Below are 19,749 nucleotides of genomic sequence, written 5' to 3'. Positions count from 1 at the left end.
CGTGCACCGTGCGCCGCGCGCCAACCCAAACAAAGCGGGATGGCCGCCCACTTCCTCTTCTTCTCTTCATCTCGACTGTAAATAGCATCTGGATTAGGTAGCTGGAATACAGTACCTACAGACCGTTCACACTAGATACCATCTACAGCAACTTTCTCTCCTAGCAGCTAGAACTATAACTCCTGGTCAGCTGGTTGTTCCTGTACAACAGTCACTCGTGTGACATTAGTGTCGCCATACGGCATCGTTATCTCAGTCGAGTTAACAAGATAAAGGTGAACGTAGTCGTTGTCATTTACACGTCTACAGCCATTTTAGTACTAAGTTACGGAGGTGCCTTTCAAAGGTTTGCCCCCCTCCGTCAGAAAGCTAAAAGCCATTATGCCCGATTAGGTTATTTGTCCGAGCACGTGAGCAAGCCTTGTAGTGCAAAGCTCGATATCATTGCTTGACTGTAATTAACTAACTACTTGAAGTTTTATGAAATATCCTCCCATTCAGAATTAGCTGATAGAGTAGTAGAAGGAGTAGCACGAAATCGACCAGCGTCTCTACCCTCTCTATACTCATTACCGCCCCTAGGCTCAATTATCTTTTGTATATGTATAGGGATACGCTCGATCAACGCCTGAATCTTGTCTTGAGGCAACTCCGCCCAACACTGCTCCCATGCCTGAATAGCTTCAGCTCTACTCTTTGGTGCGCCCTTTCTCGTAATTCTTCTCTTCATCCATGGCCAGCATGGCTCAATCGCGTTTAGATCTGGCGAATTACCTGGCCAAAGAAGCTTCGTAATGCTATGTAGGTCATATATCAGCTGCTGAGCGTGATGCTCATGTGATGGAGCCTTGTCTTCCTGTACGATCGTTCCTGGTCGAGCATCTTTACACTGCTGCGCAAAGGGTAGCAGCTTTGGTCGAAGAGTTGTTGTTTGATAGCGATACCAATCAATACCAGAACCTTTACCACGAGCTAGCTTGCCATTCTTCTGATTCCATCGCCGCTGAGGCTTCCGGCCACGGGTTGTTCGTAGGTTAAGTCGACGCATACTATTATTAAGCTCCCATTTCTCTTTCATTGGTGGCTCAAGATTCTTGTTCATCTCCTCTATCTCTTTATCAGCCTTTTCCTTGTCCTTCTTCTTCTCTGGTAACCAGCAATGACACGGCCCCTTCTCGTCATAGGAGAAGCACGCCCAGAACATAAACTCGGAATAGCCTTTCCAACGCTCCCGAATACAGCTTCGTACAGAAGCTTCATCAGCTTTACGCCAGACACGATAGCCACCTCGTCGATGGAGCAACACAACACTCGTTTCGTCTAACCAAGTCACATTCTTCCAGTCTTCGAGAGTCCAGTCTTTATGCTCTAAACACCACTTAAGTCGATCCTCACGCATCTGCTTCGTTAACCCAGGCTTCCTTGTCGGTTTCGTCTTTCTGAACCCAGCTTTCTTGAGTATACGATACACAGTGCTGACTGAGACTTCGATTCCTTTCTCTCTAAGCATACTAGCAGTGTCAGCGCACGATTTCTCTCTCCCATAGCGATCACGGCGTACTGTAAGCACTACAGCAGAAGTTGTATCCTTATTCTGCTTTGACGGACGGCCGGATCGAGGTGCATCTTGTACATGCTCGTCCCGAAGATTAAGTGGACGTTCAGCTGTGTCAAATCCACGCTCAATTGCCCGGGCATATATTCTGTTGAGCGTACGCTTCTCTATACCTGTTAAGTCAGTTATCTCGCCATTGCCTTTGCCTGTTGCTTTAAGAGAAATAACAAGAGCACGAGTTGCAGCACTGTAATTCATTGTAAGGCCTGAATTTGATTAAAAGCGTTGGGTAGTCGAAAGCGATCTCTTCGTATGTGAGCAGAGGCCACGTACAATCGGAGCAACTTACGAATTCACCATAGTAACTTATGGCTTTCTGACAGGGGGCCAAACTTTTGAAAGGCACCTCCGTACTAGAGCGACGGCCTCAGCATCTTCAGGCCAAGGTCACTAGACTCCGCAACAATCAATTCAATCCGGTCACTCTCCTAGACCCACTTACCTATCTAGGTAGGGCTTAAACTCCTATAGGTAACTACTAGGCTTAAAGCGGTAATCAATCAATCCAATCTGAACCTTCTAGGACCCACTTAATTGATTGTTGCGGACTGTGAAGGTCACGTTGCAACGGCATCTGTTGCGGGCATGTATCATAGCCGTCCTTAGCAGCTGACTAATATTAGTATAGCACCAAGTTCTTTACATACGGTAACGTACGGCGATATTTAAGAACTCTATCCTTGGGCACATTGGGATCGCAGACGCATAGACGACAGCCGAGCGCTGGGGAGAATGTACGTATCGCGGCCGCAAAACACGAGGCAGTATGCCCCTACGAGCTTATAAACACATCACACTATTAGTAGAGCCATTATCTAGATAGGGTGACAGCCAGATTGTAAATAGTGGTGGAGGGGAAACAGCAGGCCCCTAGGAACAGCTGGCTCCCATAAGGGAGTGATGTGGGGCGGCGCGGATCAACGTCCGCGCGGCGTCGGCTGTTGGTTGGCTACGCCAGCCATGCCGGGCATAGCTGCGGAGAAAATGCGGCTGAAAACGTGCCCGTGCGCGAGACGCCCGGATTCGCGAGACGCCCCGCCGAACACCATCTCAGCGATCTCAAATTTGAAGCCGTACAACGCCACACAGTAGCTTAATATTCATAAAAACGTAGTGTTGCAGTAAATATGTGCTTGCAATTAACTTGTACTATCTAAATTTTTGTGGGAGGTTGCCGTTGCGGCCACGTGATGTGAGCTTTGGTTGTGCAGGAATGTGAGGTTGGAAGAATTGAAGGATTGAACTGAGGTTGTATTGTACAAGCTACGGAAAGTTTATGTAGATGGGTGACGTCAACCGTGCTAGTCCCAAATAGGCATCGTTCCATTACAAATGTGAGTTGCGACTGCAGGAGAGACCCCAAACCGTGACATTGGTTGATGTTGATGTTGATTGTGGTTTAACGCCCTATCTGTAACCTCCCATAGGGTATTCGGGCGGGTCCCGCCGTGGTCTTATAGTGTTGTCGCACTTGCCTCGTGGAACCTATTCCTAGGTGTTTTGTATCTAAGGGGAGTGATGTCCTGCCTATATACATGTTCGTGAAAAGGACTCCCGCCATTTGAAGCCGTTTTCCTACAATATTCTAGTATTTCGTGGCTTGCGCCTTTGATCGATGCAGTACAGTAACTGCTTTTTAGAGAGAGAAACGAATAAGTAACAAGAGGCAATTTGAGATATAATAAAAGGTTTGAAAGAGAGCGTGTGGGTTGTGGCATCTATGCGGCGTTTTGCCGCGAATCCTACACTGAACAATGCCAAGGAATTCAGCGGGTCTTAGTGAAATTCAAAAATAGAAATCACTCGTCATGGAAGGAGTTCGTTACCTTCACGAAGGTCTCGAACTCTTGTGGCTGGTCTATTAATTGCGCGAGGTACGCTAGGCCTTCCTGTCTTGTGCGAGGGGGCACGATGGGGCGTAGAGGCCACTTCTTGAAGTGTGTTGTGGCTCTCTTGCAGAACACTAGGTGTTCTGGCGTCTTGGGCCTACCGCATGGGCATTCTGAGGTATCCTCGTGGTTGAGTTTTCGGTGGTACCATTCAAAGTCGCCATGCGTTGAGCGTATCATAAGTGGTGGGGCTGGTGCAGCTCCTGAGGCCTCTTCAACAGCTGCAGCATCCGCAACACGTTTTTGACGCTTATTGCGATTACTAGAGCTTGTTGAAGCCTTACGCTTACTGTTTTGGGACTATTGGATAGCTTTTTTGGAGTCGCGATCGGCCTTTTTGCGGGCGCGTTCAGCCTCCTTCTCGGCCTTCTCCTTCATCCTCCTCTCCCTGGCTGCCTCTCGTTCGGCACGCTTCTCCTGAGCTAATCGAAGCTTGTATAACCTTGCCTGGTCTCTCAACTCTTTCATCTCAGCTTTTTGGAGTGCCTCCCGATCTCTCTGTTGTTCTATTTGGATCCTACGCTCCTTGGCCTCCCGGATCTTCCTTGGCGACCAGAAAATAGCTCCCCCATGATAGTTATCCTTGTTTTTTTGGAGTTTCAAGGGGTAGCTTTTTTGCTGGTGAGCCTTTCTACTCAACCTATCCAGGAGACCCCTTACCTCCTTGTAAAGGAGCGTATTTTGGGTGGCGAGATGATGGATGGTTCTCCGGAGTCTTTTCACCTCCCTACTCCTCCTTTCACCCTTGGCTACTTTGACGACCAGTGAATAGATCCTGCGCCAATCTGACCCGTCGATAGGCTCCGTTGACTCCTCGTCCTCATCTACTACCTCAGGGGTAGTACAGGTGAATCTTTTGAGTACACGAACTGGATTGGGTGGCCAGATGCCGGTGGCGGTGAAGGCCTTTTTGATGAGCTCAGGCCTAAAAGTAGATATCCAGGCGGGCCAAAAAAGGTGGAAGAAGTCTCCTTTTTGTTGAGAATACAGTCCGTAAGTGACTTGGTGGTATCAAGCGGAGGAGTAGTCACATGATTGGTGACACGTGCAGGTGGGTCCTAGCGGGGAGCTTGGACGCAGCTGCACGCAACACGGATCTACGAACGTGTGAATAGCTCCTTAGTCAATACAATACGAGTCGTACCACCACTACCGTTGTGCCTTAGAGAGCGCTCTATTAGGTAGTCATACTACTACTAATAGTGCCAGCTTTTCAATACTTTTCTCATTTTGGAGAAGCTCTGGGTGGTGTAGGTGAAGGTAATTAGCTCATTTGTATAGGCAGCTGATAGAGGCCTGAACATCGCAACATCCAGGGGCTGGAGGGTATGGGTTGAATGAGAAGGAAAGATAGTCAGGAGAATCCTGTTCTCATTGCAATAGTCCAAAAACTCCTGACTTATATGAGATCCGTGCCCACCTATAATAAGTAATCGATGTGAATGGAGCGTTTTGGACCTTGTAGCTGGCTCAAACACCTCCTTAAGCCAGGCAAGCCCTATCTTATTGTTCGACGATCCGGATTTAGATGAGCTGAGGAATACTGGATGAGCTGATTGGGCAACGTCGTCTACCCAGTCTGATTGGAGGCCTCCTGAGCCACCTTGATAGATAATGCCAGGCGGCAAAACTGATCCATCAGCGCAAATACAAGCTAGGATCGAAATCCACTCGCGAGATCCGTCCTGAACCCCTGTAGTAACCTCCTTCTTCTCCCACATACGCCTGCCGAATACTCGTTTTGATCTGCCGGTGACGCCTATGAGAAACCCCTTTTCGTCCATGTTGTAGATGTCCCCTGGCCTAATCTTATACTCCCCGATTTTCTTGTGTAACAGGTCAAAGTACAGCTTGTATTTGACTCCTGAATCAGCTCTGTAGCGTGCCCGATCCATGCCCCTGGTCCATTTTGAGATGAGATGATTGGAGTTTCTTTTGAGAAATCTATTCACCCAGCTCTCGCTGACGTTAGTGCCGGCAACGGAGGATGCTAGGGAGCGTATAATAGCTCTTGTAGGTGGCAAACGCTTCGCAGTAAGCCCCTGAATATACTGTACTATCTCCTTTTCTTGATCTGGATGGAGTTTTCGATGTGCGTCGGAGCGGGGTTGCGTAAGCTCCTTATGCCTTCTGATCAACGTAGATCTCACAACTCCAAACTCTTTTGCAATTTTTGTATACGAGAATCCTTCACCAGGTCCGTGCGCGTCGATTGCTGCAATCGCAGCTTCAATCGGATCCATATTGGTGGCGCTGTGGGTGGTTGAGGTGAAAGTAATTTGTGGTTGACCCCGCGCATTACGCGAATCCGCGCATTGCGCGCACAGACACGGTAAGTATTGATCGATCAATGTTGTACTTAGCTGCAACTTTTGTATACGAGGTTTGTTCTCCTAGCTCTCGTGATTCAAATGCTGCAATTGCAGCTTGGATTAGGTCCATATTGGTAGAGTTATGACGCGTTGAAGTTAGTGTTGATTTCACAATTTGGTGTTCGGCGGGTCGTCTCGCGAATCCGGGCGTCTCGCGCACGGGCACGTAACCGAGTAGGATGAATCTAATCTAATCTAATCTAACTCCCGGCGTGTACCAATATGGCTCCAATCACTGTCAAACTGTGAATATATGATCTTTATGACTACTGCTTTTGTTGCGGTTTGTGAGGCAAGGGTATTGCGCATGTCACGTGCGTTGTCCTGGCGCTCCTCCCTCCCCTCCATGAGCACCTTCTCCCCTCACCAGCATCAGAGATACGTCATGTAAATAGACCCTGATTATGGCTACATATAAGGTGGCCATGACAGCACAACAACAACAGAACACAATATACTCTGATGACTGCCTCGCGCGGTTACACTTTAATTGACTGCATTGTACTGCAACAGCTTTCCTATGAGCCCTCCGAGATGTTGCGCAATGTCTACGGTCGCTCTGGTGCTAGGATATACAGCTAGACCAGGCTTTAATGGCGTCAACGAAACGATCGACGGCGCTACCAAAACCGAGACAATCTTGTTACAAATTGCCATCCTGACTGAGTAAAGACTATTAAATCGCAGTAAGATATGCACAGCGTTATGCTTGTGCGCGAAGGGAATATTTTGACTCCTGCGTAGAATAGCATCTCGTTACCCTGTGTCTCGGCACGCAGTCAGTGATCTTAGCTTTAGAGATCGAGTGAGACAATACGATCGTTTTATTTCTAGTTTTTTGCGTTTATTTTTCTAATAACCTCCCATTGACTCCAATTGATTGTTCGAAGCATCCACCAGAATTGATTGTAAGTCCAAGGCATTGCGAACGTAATCCAGCCTGCATCATTCTTGTAATAAGATGTACATCCAATATCTGCCCACACAAATCTTTTCTGTTCTAACTGTATTCGGTCGTTATACTCTTGTTCTGCTTTCTCTGTAGGATACATAGCGAACTTATTTCCTGGATCTTGGCAAGAACGTTGGTCCATCGCGCGTATAGCCTTTCCCACAAACTTTGCTTGAAGAATCCAATTGTCTTGTTGGGAAGACCAAACTGTTGCAGTATTAGGACCAGAGCATAAAAACATGTTAGGGAAGTTAGAAACCGCAAGACCATAGAGTGCTTCTGGATGCAGCTTCCACTGTTCTTGCAGATCGATGCCACTAAGTCCCTCAATCTTTTCATGCTCAAGATACTGTGCCGCATTGAAGCCAGTTCCGAAGATGATAACATCGTATGCTCTTTCTTTTTGTGTACGGCTACTTGTGTCTTCAGATATGATACCATTTTCTGTATATTCTATGAGGCGTTCTCGGATAACGGTACAGTTAGGCTTCGTCAGTGAACTGTAGAAGTTATCCATTCGAAGCGGTCGTTTACAGTAATATTTAATCATGTCAGTCTAGAGACTAAGAATGGTAAGGATGTTACTAACATTTAGAATTGGGCATCAGCATCTCTTGCAACTCTCGATTTTTTACTTCGCTCTCGAGGAATTGCTTAGCAGCTGCATTCATCGCTAAGTTCTCTTTAGTATCGCTCATGGCTACCTTCCTATTTGACCGAATCTTAAAAATCATCCACTGGCGGACAAAATATACGAAGCCCGGAACCCAATTACAAGCCCAGCGGAACAATCTAGAGAAACTTGTCAGGGCTATGACGTTCCTGTCTTGGAGTATAGTAAATCCTTACCTAGAATACTTAAAGTCTTTACGGGGCACACAGGTAGGGGGATTGCGCATATAGACAGCGAGATTTTCTACTCTGTCCACAATCTCTGGGATGACTTGAGCAGCGCTAGGTCCACATCCAATAATGGCGACTTTCTTTCCCGTGAGGTCAATGTCATGCCGCCAATAGGCAGTATGCCAAGATATGCCCCTGTATTTTTCACGGCCAGGTGTTGTCCCGAATTTAGGTCTGTCCAGGGTCCCAACACATTGGCACACAAAGTCTGCTAACCACTGCTGTGTTTCACCGGTTATTTTGTTCTGGACGGTAAGCCACCATTTGAAAGTCTCATTGTCCCAAACGCATGACCGCACAAAACTCTGGAACTTTGTGCATTTCTGCAGCTGGTATTGTTCTGCAAAATCCGTATAGTACTGCTTAATCTGCGGTCTCGTAGCAAAGAAGTTTGTCCATCCTGTTTCTTATGTTAGTAAAAGGAATCCAAAAAAAGCAGTCGTTAGCTTTACTTTTATTCATAAAATAGGACGTGGAATAAATAATCGCAGGAACATCACAAGCGCAGCCTGGATATTTGTTTTTGTTCCAGACACCACCGTAGCCATCTTGGATGTCAAAAATCATCATCTCATCATGTTTGATGACACTTGTCCGAAGCAGGACGGTCGCTTGCTGAATACCTGCAATCCCAGCACCAACAATAATAACTTTTTTCTGCCGATGAGCTGGAACATGGGGTAGCGATGTAGTTCCGCACCTGTTAAGCTTGCCGGTACTGAAACCAGACAGAATTCCATATTCGTCACCGTCATTGCTCCCAGTGGAACATGTCTTAGCTGATTTGGAATCCAGGGCTGGAGATTTTTGTCCTATGGTGGAGCTTTCGTGGAGAGCCTTTTCATTGTCCATTACAATTATTAAGAGCCCACTGAGAATATTGAAAAGAAATACTGAAATCGAAAGTAATCAGAATGCTCTCAGAGTGCTGGGGCTAAGGGGTATCTGTAAGAAGTGCACAAATATATAAGTCTAAAGTATCAGGCTCTGCAACTGTAAATTGTGATCTGTTGATCGCAAACTGACTAATGTAAGAAGGGATAAATTGTTTGAATTTTCATGTTACACGTCATCGGATGTTACATGTTATTATTCTATTCTATTCTATGTAGCTCGGGGCTATGTAAGAATTTGGTCAGAGGCCGTTATATGGGGTTTAGTTACAGTAGGGGAGTTTGACTGTATAGTGCCACGTCATTGGATATGTACTATCGCACGTTAGACTAGTTATGTACAGTCATTAGTGGTCGTAGCTTCACCCCTTCGTGTAGCATGCCACAAAATCAGTCACCGTTAGATCGACAACTGGCCAATCAAGCCAGCTATCTTGCGGCAGACATCTAGCGCTAAGCCATATACAGAACATGGGGGGGCTGTCAAAAACCGTTGCGCAGCTGCGTGTAAGGGTGAAGCCGCAATCGCTAGCCACGGCAACTATTGTGAAACTGTAAAAATCATTTTGCTAATTTTTCTCGGTCTAGCCTAATCTAAATGATTTGTTGACGTGTTATCATTGCATTAATTGTTACACGTCATTAGTTACGATCCCACGTCATTAGTTACGATCCCACGTCATTAGTTACGATCCCACGTCAAAATGACTGATGTATATACCCATGTAGACTTAGCTCTGTAAAGTCTGTCCCTATGTGACGAAAACCCCTGTGTGCCGAGAATGACCAACCGGATCGCAAGGATCACACACTCCTCTACGACCCTCGTAATCCGATTGGTCATTCTCGGCACACAGGGGTTTTCGTCACATAGGGACAGACTTTACAGAGCTAAGTCTACATGGGTATATACATCAGTCATTTTGACGTGGGATCGTAACTAATGACGTGGGATCGTAACTAATGACGTGGGATCGTAACTAATGACGTGTAACAATTAATGCAATGATAACACGTCAACAAATCATTTAGATTAGGCTAGACCGAGAAAAATTAGCAAAATGATTTTTACAGTTTCACAATAGTTGCCGTGGCTAGCGATTGCGGCTTCACCCTTACACGCAGCTGCGCAACGGTTTTTGACAGCCCCCCATGTTCTGTATATGGCTTAGCGCTAGATGTCTGCCGCAAGATAGCTGGCTTGATTGGCCAGTTGTCGATCTAACGGTGACTGATTTTGTGGCATGCTACACGAAGGGGTGAAGCTACGACCACTAATGACTGTACACTCCGCAAGTTAGTTATAGAGGGCCCTACTTCCATATTTTCTTTAGTTAGTTCTTAACATCACCCTAATCAGACTGTCGGGAGATATTCTTCTCTTCAGGCTATATAACTAGTTATTGTCTTTCATGTTCCGGTGCTATAAAATCTTAGACTATAGATTCACTGATGGCTTCCAAGCACCCCATAGCCAGCAAAACTACATCATTAATTAGAAATCGGGTCAATGGGAGTATAGCTGCATCGCTGGCTGTCAGAGATAATGTCGTCGCTTCCAAGGATATTTCAAACGATCAAGCGCAGCGTGAAAGTGCTTCTGAGCCTCACGGTCAAATAACATGGATTATTCTGGCGGCTTCTTGTGGGGTAAGGTTTGACTCTTCTACTCGGTTCCATCCAATGATTTTCGATATTAACGCTTGACTGTAGGTTTTCCTAGCTGCTGCAGAAAAGACTATGACTGTCGCCATCTATGGCAAGGTCGGCAGTGATCTCAATGCTCTAAGCCACATTAACTGGCTTGCGACTGCATATTTCCTTACACTCACAGTTCTTGAGCCGATATATGGACGCTTAAGCGAAATATTTGGTCGGAAGCAATGTCTTCTTTTTGCTTATATGTGTTTTGGATTTGGCAGTCTACTCTGTGGGTTGGCTCGAGATATTCGGCAACTTGTTACAGCGAGGGTATATGCGTCTCTCTATGGATTACAATAATCACTACTAAAACTAGCTAGGTAATTCAAGGCATTGGAGGGGGGCATGACCTCTATTGTAAGCATAATCATAGGTGAACTGGTCCCATTACAGGACCGAGGTGTTTGGCAAGGAAAAATCAATATCATCTACGGTTTTGGTGCTGCGTTTGGGGCACCTCTAGGCACGTATTCTTGCCATCATACATATACAAATGCTAAAGCTAATATTTTTTAGGTGGTATATCAGCGGATTACCTTGGCTGGCGTTGGTAGGTTTAGGCTTTTTCCCTTGCCCCTACACGCACATTTCTGATTTTCATAGGGCGTTTCTGGCGCAAGCCCCAATCTGCCTAGCAGCATTCACTACGGTACTAACCCTCCTAAAGCTCCCTCAACAAGATAGGAGCAACTGCTGGATGAACTTGCAACGCATCGATTTCCTTGGTGCAATCATTCTAGTTGCTGCAAACATTGGCCTCCTCATCGGCATGAATCGAGGGAGCAATGTCTCGTGGACTTCACCCATTACCATTGTTTCACTGACCGCATCGTTGGCTTCCTTCCTTATATTTGGCATTTTCGAAGCCTACGTCGCAGCTGAACCACTTGTTCCGTTACACGTTATTTTTGACAGCAAGATGGTCGCATGTTATGCATGCCTCTTCTTCGGCTTTGGGTCATGGATAGCCTTGATCTACAATTCGGTTCTTTTCTTCCAGGCTGACCAGGGCGTTTCGGCGACTGCGGCTTCCATTCGACTGATTCCACCTTGTATATGTGGAGTTTCCGGCTCGTTTATTGGGGGTTGGTTCATACGGCGGACTGGAAAATTTTACTGGACCATCGTTTTTGCGTATAGTTTGATGACAACAGCTTTGGCAGTAGTCTTTGTGTTCTCTCGAAATATAGCGACCAACACTGGATTGATGATTGTTGGTATTTCTATGTGTGCCTTTAGCAACGGCATGGGAACGACAGGAACCTTGATTGGTATCAGTATGCTATATTGCACGGTTTTAAAGAAGGGACCTTAGCTGACTTCTACCTAGTCTCAAATGCAGATCTAAAAGATCGAACAATGGTTACAGCCTATTCGTATCTTTTTCGTTCTCTAGGATGTGTGATCAGCTTGTGTTTGTCCTCTGCGGTTATTCAGCAATCACTGCGCAATCGTCTAAGAGACACCGTGAAGACAAGCACAGATATTGAGCAAATTATCAAGGGAGTTCAGCATAGTCTGGAATTTATCCAGACTCTTGAACCAGATATACAAAAAGCTGTACGAGATTGCTACGGATGGTCTATTAATCTAGGTTTTACGTTCATCATCGGGATGGCGTCCTTTGCATTCTTTAGCGCCTTTTTTGTAAGGGAATGCAATTTAAAGAGGTAGATTCTTGGGCCCAATGGCTGCTGTAACAGAATTACAATGAAATTGCCCGTGCTCCGCACGGGCCATCACATCAACGAGATCGTCGCTGGGCGATGATCACATGACTTGGCATCCTGCCAAGGATGGGGATGCCATGAGGATATGGGATGACAGGACTGGGAAGCAATGAAGATATGAGGATGGATGGATTTCATTATTAAATTGTACTTTTGTCGGCATACACACGGTGTGTCGCCTAATAAGGCCCAATGTACCGCCTCGATCCTACTTCGGCCCAACTCGGACCCAACGCTATGTATACCTTCGTAGCCCCCACATTCGTAGAATCATCATACACCAGAATACCAATACACAAGATTACCTTAGCTACTGTTATTCACCGTACGATCGTACAAGGCCTTCCAACACTGATCAGTGATTGCACGGCAGTCACAGACAGTTAGGTTAAGAAGAGATAGATTCTTTACCCCGCGCGTTCCCTAGATTGCCTATATCAGCAAGGCGGAGTTATCTATGCTAAGCTCACTGTTAGCTATATCAGGCGTCGTTCGTGGCTAGCGACCGACCGTTACAGCCGTATCAGAAGCGTTCCAAGACGCCGTCTATACACGCGCCAACCGACCGGTTGAGATTTGACCCGTGTACAACCCACGACCACCGACGCATCTCTAGCGAACGCAGCTAGCGCAACAAGCGTCAACAAGAACACAATAGCAGGAGAGAGAACATCATCGGAAAGAGCACCGGTAGCCAGGACACCGGCAGTAGGAATGGCGAGCAGTAGTAGAAGAGTGGTACCCACACTAGAGGCGCTACTAGGGACCACAAACATAAAACCAAGAGAATGGCATCACATCGATCCAGAGATTTGGGAGGACAACGTTGAAGCTCCAGACGATGAGGTAGGGATTACTACAGCAACAACGTACATTGCGCGTGCGATTGCGGACTATACAGATCGACCAACAGCAGATGAAGAACTCTTTTGGGAGTTCCGTCAGGACTTTGAAGGATGGACAGAGGCAATGTTCCTACGTGCCCAGCCAATATACACAAAGGAACTAAAGCGGATCCTCCGCTTTAAGGGAGTGTATACTGGCCGTATTAATATGGCACCTAGTGAGTCTCTAGCTAGGTTATTACGCATGGAGGAGTACCTAGAATGGCCTCAGGACGTATTCCAGTCGGCTGTGTTTGACACACGATCAGCTGCGCACATGTTGCAAGAGCGGGCACTACGGCAACAACGCAGTGAAGGATCAGTACAGTCCACAGACAGGAGATTATCAAGCCAGGCCCAGAGCCGAACCCAAACGCCTGTAAGGACAAGAGGCCGAGACGTAGACAGTCGGCAAACCCGCGATCAAGACCAGACCCACGCCCGTGTGCAAGGACGACAGGAGACCGTTGAGGAAGAACAACAGATTCAGGACCAGCTAGCAAAAACGATTGAGAAAGCCCAAAACCAACCAATCCGAAGCCAGCCTGTAGAGACAACTGAATCCGCACCGCAGCCAGCCTATCAGCGCGTCCAAAGTCAGCAACCTCCCCTCACCTACAACAACTTCGACCGATTCCGCGAGTATACACCAGCATACCCGCAACGTCCGAAGGGACTGAGCGTTCCCCCAATTGTGCCCTCTGGTGAAACAGACCCGTACAAGGCAGTTCCACCAATCGAGTTTGGCAATGAGAAACTGGATCCTAAGACGATCAATGTCTTCGTGAAAATGTGGGACCGAGACAAAAAGTATACGGGAAAGCCGTACGACCTCCTAGACGATAAATTGAAGATCTTCTACAGCATCTGTTATCACGCAGACATCGAGCCAGGGCAGTTCCATGCAGTCTTTCCACGGATTCTCGACGACCGCGCAGAGGAGTATTACCTCCACTTCGTCGATCAGCGGATGGATACGTTCTTGACTGCCTACACAAAGCTCAAGAACCACTTCGACACAGACGTCAACCACGGCCATTACTACGCGGACTGGACGACGACATCGTTTGTCAAAGTCCGCAGGGAGAACCCCGAAAAGAACCTCCACGAGGTCCTTGACATCATGCTGGACAAGCTCCAATTGTGTCAAAGAGCACTTGGACAGCAGTACATGGGAGAATACGCGCTCCGAACGACTGTAATCACAGCATGCCGAGGCGTGAAGGAGCTCGAGATGGCACTCTACAAGCCGTCTCTAGAATGCGAGGTTCTGTTTGGAGATCTGCGATCGTCAATCGAAAACTCACTCGCCATGACCGTCTCCGTCAACTTCACTGAGGCGGATACGGATAGCCAGTACTACTTGGATCGTCGGTACAACAACAACAGCTCTGGAAGATTGCGAGGGAATTACAACCCTCGCGGTGGACGCAGCGGATTCACCCGCGGACGCGGTGGGCTTCAGCACCGCTCTGGAGTCAACACACAAATCGACAAGAAATGTTACGTCTGCGGCAAGACAGGCTGTTGGTCCACAAACCACACGCTTGAAGAAAGAAAACGCTCAAAAGCGCAGTACATCACACACTGCGCGATTACGGGAGAGCAAATGGAGTTTAGCACATTTCTCGTCGCGTACGAGGGGGAAGAAGTCGACCAGTTCTTCCTAGAGGAGCAAGACGAAGATGATGAGGACCAAAGATTGGCAGTTAAGTACCTCACAGATCAGGCCTTTTTGCACCACGTGACTGGAGAAGACGTCTACAGGTGCAAGGAGCCTATTACGCCCGCAACGCAGTTCCTTATCGAGGATCGATACTCGCGAATCACGTACCAAGGCATTCTTCCTGACACTGGTGCCTCAAATGTATCGACAGCCGGAAAGGAGCAGTTCTGGGCGCTCCAAACTGAGGACCCCACCGTAACTCTAGATACGTCTACTGCTGGAAACGCATCTGTGCAATTTGGCAAAGGAAGCGTCACTACTTCGATTGGAACCGCACATGTATCGACACAGATTGGAAAGATCAAATTTGAGGTCTTGAACGCACCCACCCCGTTTCTCCTCTGTCTGAAAGACATGGACCGGCTCCACGTGTACTTCAACAATACTACGGACCAGCTGGTACAAGGAAAAGCTACCTTTCCAGTGATTCGCAAATGGGGACACCCGTGGTTCCACCTAAGCAAGGCAGAGCGCGCGCGCGTATTCCTTACGGAGACTGAGCTCCGACGCTTACACCGGAGGTTCGGGCATCCAGCCGTCGAACGGCTGATACGATTGCTCAAACGCGCAGGACACGAGGACGTGGATGAACGGCTGCTCCGAGAGATCCAAACGTTCTGCCATCACTGCCAAGCGCATGATCCAGCGCCGCGCCGATTCAAGTTTAGGCTGAAAGATGATCGGGAATTCAACTTCGAGATCCTCGTAGATGTGATGTATCTGAGTGGGAAACCAGTGCTTCACGTGATCGATTCGGCTACAACATTCAACGGCGCGCGATTTCTACCGTCTATGAGCGCGAAAGACACCTGGGAAGCACTCCGCCTGCTCTGGATTGATACATACCAAGGGCCGCCAGATATCGTCACCCACGACGCCGGCACCAACTTCGCGTCAGTCGAATTCAGATCAGAGGCGAAGATCATGGGAATCACATGTAAACAAGTGCCAACCGAGGCCCATTGGTCTATCGGCAAGGTAGAAAGATACCACGCACCGCTCAGACGCGCGTACGAGATCCTGAGGACAGAGCTTGACACTGGCACCAGCGACGCCGCAGTGTTGCAGATGGCAGTCAAGGCCGTCAACGACACCGCAGGCCCAGACGGGCTCGTACCCACGCTGCTCGTCTTCGGTGCATACCCCCGGATATCCATGGATTCACCACCATCTCCCTCGATAACCCATCGCGCGGAGGCAATCCAGAAAGCGATGAGGGCGCTGCGGAAGGCCTCAGCGGAACATGCGGTGAGCAACGCACTTGGTACCAGGAATGGGCCTACTACAGACGGGGTACTGTCACTGCCTCTTCAGAGTGAGGTGATGGTATGGCGCGAGAAGAATGGATGGCAAGGGCCGTATAGAGTCATCGATATGAAGGACCACGATGTTACTGTAGACATGATCAACGGCCCAACGACGTTCCGATCCACTGTCGTAAAACCGTACTATCGCGATCTGACTACAGCGATAGACGGCGCAGATCAAGGCACAGGTGGATCTCCGACCACAGACGAAGCGATTGCTGATGAACCGCCACTACCGGTACCACCGGCGGAAGCCAACCAAGCGGCTCAGCCGCGCAAGCGGGGCCGCCCACCTGGATCAAAGAACAAGCCCAAGGTGCAGTACCTGTCGAAGAAGGAGGAGGACGATTACGCCCTGGCCGTCAAGCTACGCAATGACGGCGTGATTAACGTCCCGGGCGCTCCATTCGAAGCATCCGATCAGAAGGAGATCGACGACCTCGTCGGCCGTGGAGTATTCAGTTTTGAGCTGTTTGATCCAACTCTACACGGCGGGTATCGTATCTTCAAATCGCGCATGGTCCGCGAAGTCAAAGGCAAGACCATGGTCCCGTACGAGAAATCACGCCTCGTTGTTCAAGGTTACAATGACGAGGGCAAACACGAGATCCTGACGCAGTCGCCAACCATCCAACGAGCCAGCCAGCGCCTGATTCTAGCCCTAGCGCCTGCATTACTCGATGAGGGCATGGTTGTGGAACTACGAGATATCACGCAAGCGTACCCACAGGCACAAACAGAGCTATTCCGCACGGTTTTAGCGCACCTCCCAAAGGAGCTTATAACAAAGTATCCCAAGGGAACAATTATTCGCGTAATCAAGCCACTCTATGGAATCGCGGAAGCAGGAGTCCACTGGTTTGCTACGTACCAAGGACACCACTGCAAGGAGCTCGACATGGCTACATCAACGTATGACCCGTGCCTCCTGATCACGAACGGGAGACGGGAAGCGTTTGGAATAGTGGGCCTGCAGACAGACGATACTCTCGCGATTGGGACGCCTGCATTCTCTGGTGCAGAAGACGCTGCGCTCCAGAAAGCCAATTTTCGAGCTAAGCCCAAGGAGAGACTGTCCAAAGAAGTATCACTCGAGTTCAACGGATGTACTCTAACGTTGCGCGGAGACACGATTCTACTTACGCAGAAGGGACAAGGTGCCAAGATCGAAATCATTGATCCGAAGGCAGCAAACCGAGCACAGAAGTACATGGAGCAGCGCGCGCGTGGCGCGTACATTGCGTCGATATGCCAACCTGAAGCATCGTTCGATCTTTCCGCGGCTGCGCAAATACAACAACCTAAGGACACAGAATACGTGAAGCTTAACCGCCGGCTGCAGTGGCAATCTGAGAGCATACAACGAGGCCTGCGATACGTCCCTCTCGACCTCGCTACAGCAAAGCTGGTAGTGTTCACAGACGGATCCTTCGCGAACAACCAAGACCTTAGCTCACAGCTAGGGTACCTACTTATCCTTGCGAATGAGTCGAGTCGACAAGACAGCACGTTTGATATTCGTGGTAACGTAATCCATTGGAGTTCGACCAAATGCAAACGCGTTACCCGGAGCGTTCTTGCCTCAGAAACGTACGGCATGGTTAGCGGTGTCGACATCGCTATCGCTATCCTAACAACCCTCAAGATAATTACAGGACGCCTAGGTCTACCACCGATCCCACTTATTGTGTGTACGGATTCATACTCCTTGTATGAATGCCTCGTCAAACTCGGAACAACTGCTGAGAAGCGACTGATGATCGACATCATGGCGCTTCGGCAGTCATACGAGCGTCGCGAGATCACTGAGATCCGCTGGATCAACGGAGAGGACAACCCGCGGACGCATTCACGAAAGCAACACCAAATCGCGCGTTAGAACGTTTCATCGAAAGCAACAAGCTGTCAATCCGAGTAGAGGGATCTGTGCAGCGACCTACGGAGTAGGCACATATGCCTATTTGGAATCCCTCTCATTGTGCCCTTTTTAGAAGACCCGTTTTTCCTTACATCAGTCGTTACAATAAGAAAAGATTGCCAGTGTCGGCATACACACGGTGTGTCGCCTAATAAGGCCCAATGTACCGCCTCGATCCTACTTCGGCCCAACTCGGACCCAACGCTATGTATACCTTCGTAGCCCCCACATTCGTAGAATCATCATACACCAGAATACCAATACACAAGATTACCTTAGCTACTGTTATTCACCGTACGATCGTACAAGGCCTTCCAACAACTTTCTTACTATTTAGTTCCTGTGCTAGCTCCTAGGATCTGGCCACCTCATTTTCTCTTGTATGACTCAAAGCACTGGAAACACGGAATTCTTAGATAGCTACTCGCCCCATGGAGCCCAGTTCTGCCCAACTACTCGGGCCCAACGGCTGCTGTAGCAGAATTTCAATGAAATTGCCCGTGCTCCGCACGGGCCTATCACCTCAATGATAACACGTAGCTTTTAATACATACATGCACCACAACAACGCATAATTAAATAAACTTAACTACGCATATCGTTTCTACCATGCCTAAGGTCAATAAGGGAAAGTCTGTATATAAAGAAGAGGTGGTGGCGTTGCAAAAGCACGCTGAAGCGTTACGCCTACTCTATCAACCTAACATTAAAAGCTATGCAACTACCCATAACTTGCCATATCAGCGCCTGCGACGCGCCTATCTTGGACTTTCGAATCGCTGCAATCGCGCTAAGCCACCTGCTTTATACCGGCTTAATGAGTCTCAAGATTTCGCTCTTGAGCGGTACCTTAATGCTATCGATAATATTGGCTTTGGTATTCATCGTGGACTAGTTGAGCAGCAAGCAAACTCACTCCTTGAGGATGCGTACACAGGACTAGATGAAGTTGCTCCTAAGTTTGGCAAGCTTTGGGCACGACGATGGCTCGCAAGGCACCCAAAATATAGACGTGTAAAGGCAAAGTCAATTGAGGTACAGCGTAAGCTTGCCCAGGAGCCAGCAACGCTCCTTGACTGGTATACCAGGCTTAAAGACCTTATCGAAGAGCGCGGTATCTTGCCTGAAGATATATATAATATGGATGAGACAGGCTGCCGCATTGGTGTTGCAAAAGAGCAGTACTTATACACCAAAAATGGACGTACTGTTGAGAATATTCCGGTCACCTGTCACGAGGACGCTAAGTCACATGACCCACACCGCTCTATATTAGCCGAGCTTTGTATAGTTAGCAATTGACACACTTACATGCCATGACTGAGAGAGTCATTCTTTCTCAACAGGTTATGAGCCCGGCTTACGCGCTTGCGTGTGCATTGTGAGTGTCCGGAGTGTCGTTTCTTCGATATGGGCAGCAAGCTGGTATATGCGTGTCTACGCCAGAACAACCCAGGAGGTCGTCGCCTTCTATATTCTAAGACACTGGGTCGTCGCCCTGGCTGCCGCGAAGGGTATTAAGTCCTGAAGACACTGGGCCGTCGCCCTGGCTACCGCGAAGGGTATTAAGTCCGAAGAAAAATGGACTATCGTCCGGAGAAGCTGGGAGCGTCTCGAAGATACCTTGGGCGAGTTATACCCAATTCCGACGCGCGAGTCGAAGAGAGCAATGGTTGCTCTATCCCTTTTCAACCAACCTTTTGACAACGATTCGAATACCTACCTACCGACGGTAACCATCGATTCTTCCGAAAACAACTCGAATTGCCTGCCTATCGATAGTAACCTTTCGAGACCTTCTTTTTAAACTAGTAGCTACAGTTCGACAGCTACTTTCAATTCCTTAAACTCGAAAACCT

At 48.2% G+C, this 19,749-nt stretch overlaps 6 protein-coding genes across 6 annotated transcripts; 2 read left to right on the top strand and 4 right to left on the bottom strand.

Moving 5' to 3' along the window:
- Positions 1–478: 478 nt before the first annotated feature.
- PtrM4_143250 (uncharacterized protein) lies at positions 479–1,399 on the bottom strand (the record flags this gene model as incomplete). The annotated part of the gene is made up of 1 exon (XM_066109642.1): positions 479–1,399. The coding sequence occupies one exon, from the start codon at positions 1,397–1,399 to the stop codon at positions 479–481; it is 921 nt and encodes a 306-aa protein (XP_065960564.1).
- A 2,015-nt stretch (positions 1,400–3,414) lies between these two features.
- On the bottom strand, positions 3,415–5,747 carry PtrM4_143240 (uncharacterized protein; the record flags this gene model as incomplete). Its single annotated transcript, XM_066109641.1, has 3 exons — positions 3,415–3,766; positions 3,806–4,429; positions 4,963–5,747. 3 exons carry the CDS (start codon positions 5,745–5,747, stop codon positions 3,415–3,417), a joined length of 1,761 nt encoding a protein of 586 aa, XP_065960563.1.
- Positions 5,748–6,876: 1,129 nt separating this feature from the next.
- PtrM4_143230 (uncharacterized protein) lies at positions 6,877–7,345 on the bottom strand (the record flags this gene model as incomplete). Its single annotated transcript, XM_066109640.1, has 2 exons — positions 6,877–7,035; positions 7,088–7,345. The coding sequence occupies 2 exons, from the start codon at positions 7,343–7,345 to the stop codon at positions 6,877–6,879; spliced, it is 417 nt and encodes a 138-aa protein (XP_065960562.1).
- A 67-nt stretch (positions 7,346–7,412) lies between these two features.
- Positions 7,413–8,583, bottom strand: PtrM4_143220 (Pyr-redox-3 multi-domain protein; the record flags this gene model as incomplete). The annotated part of the gene is made up of 3 exons (XM_066109639.1): positions 7,413–7,620; positions 7,678–8,131; positions 8,184–8,583. 3 exons carry the CDS (start codon positions 8,581–8,583, stop codon positions 7,413–7,415), a joined length of 1,062 nt encoding a protein of 353 aa, XP_065960561.1.
- A 4,186-nt stretch (positions 8,584–12,769) lies between these two features.
- PtrM4_143210 (uncharacterized protein) lies at positions 12,770–17,851 on the top strand (the record flags this gene model as incomplete). The annotated part of the gene is made up of 1 exon (XM_066109638.1): positions 12,770–17,851. One exon carries the CDS (start codon positions 12,770–12,772, stop codon positions 17,849–17,851), a length of 5,082 nt encoding a protein of 1,693 aa, XP_065960560.1.
- Positions 17,852–18,499: 648 nt separating this feature from the next.
- PtrM4_143200 (HTH-Tnp-Tc5 domain containing protein) lies at positions 18,500–19,137 on the top strand (the record flags this gene model as incomplete). Its single annotated transcript, XM_066109637.1, has 2 exons — positions 18,500–19,094; positions 19,130–19,137. The coding sequence occupies 2 exons, from the start codon at positions 18,500–18,502 to the stop codon at positions 19,135–19,137; spliced, it is 603 nt and encodes a 200-aa protein (XP_065960559.1).
- Between the last annotated feature and the right edge of the window lie 612 nt (positions 19,138–19,749).

This window comes from Pyrenophora tritici-repentis, chromosome 8, assembly GCF_003171515.1.
Source record: "Pyrenophora tritici-repentis strain M4 chromosome 8, whole genome shotgun sequence".
NCBI classification, from domain to species: Eukaryota; Fungi; Ascomycota; class Dothideomycetes; order Pleosporales; family Pleosporaceae; genus Pyrenophora; species Pyrenophora tritici-repentis.
The sequence above is the reverse complement of the archived record's forward strand: the minus strand, read 5'-3'. Positions and strand labels throughout refer to the sequence as shown.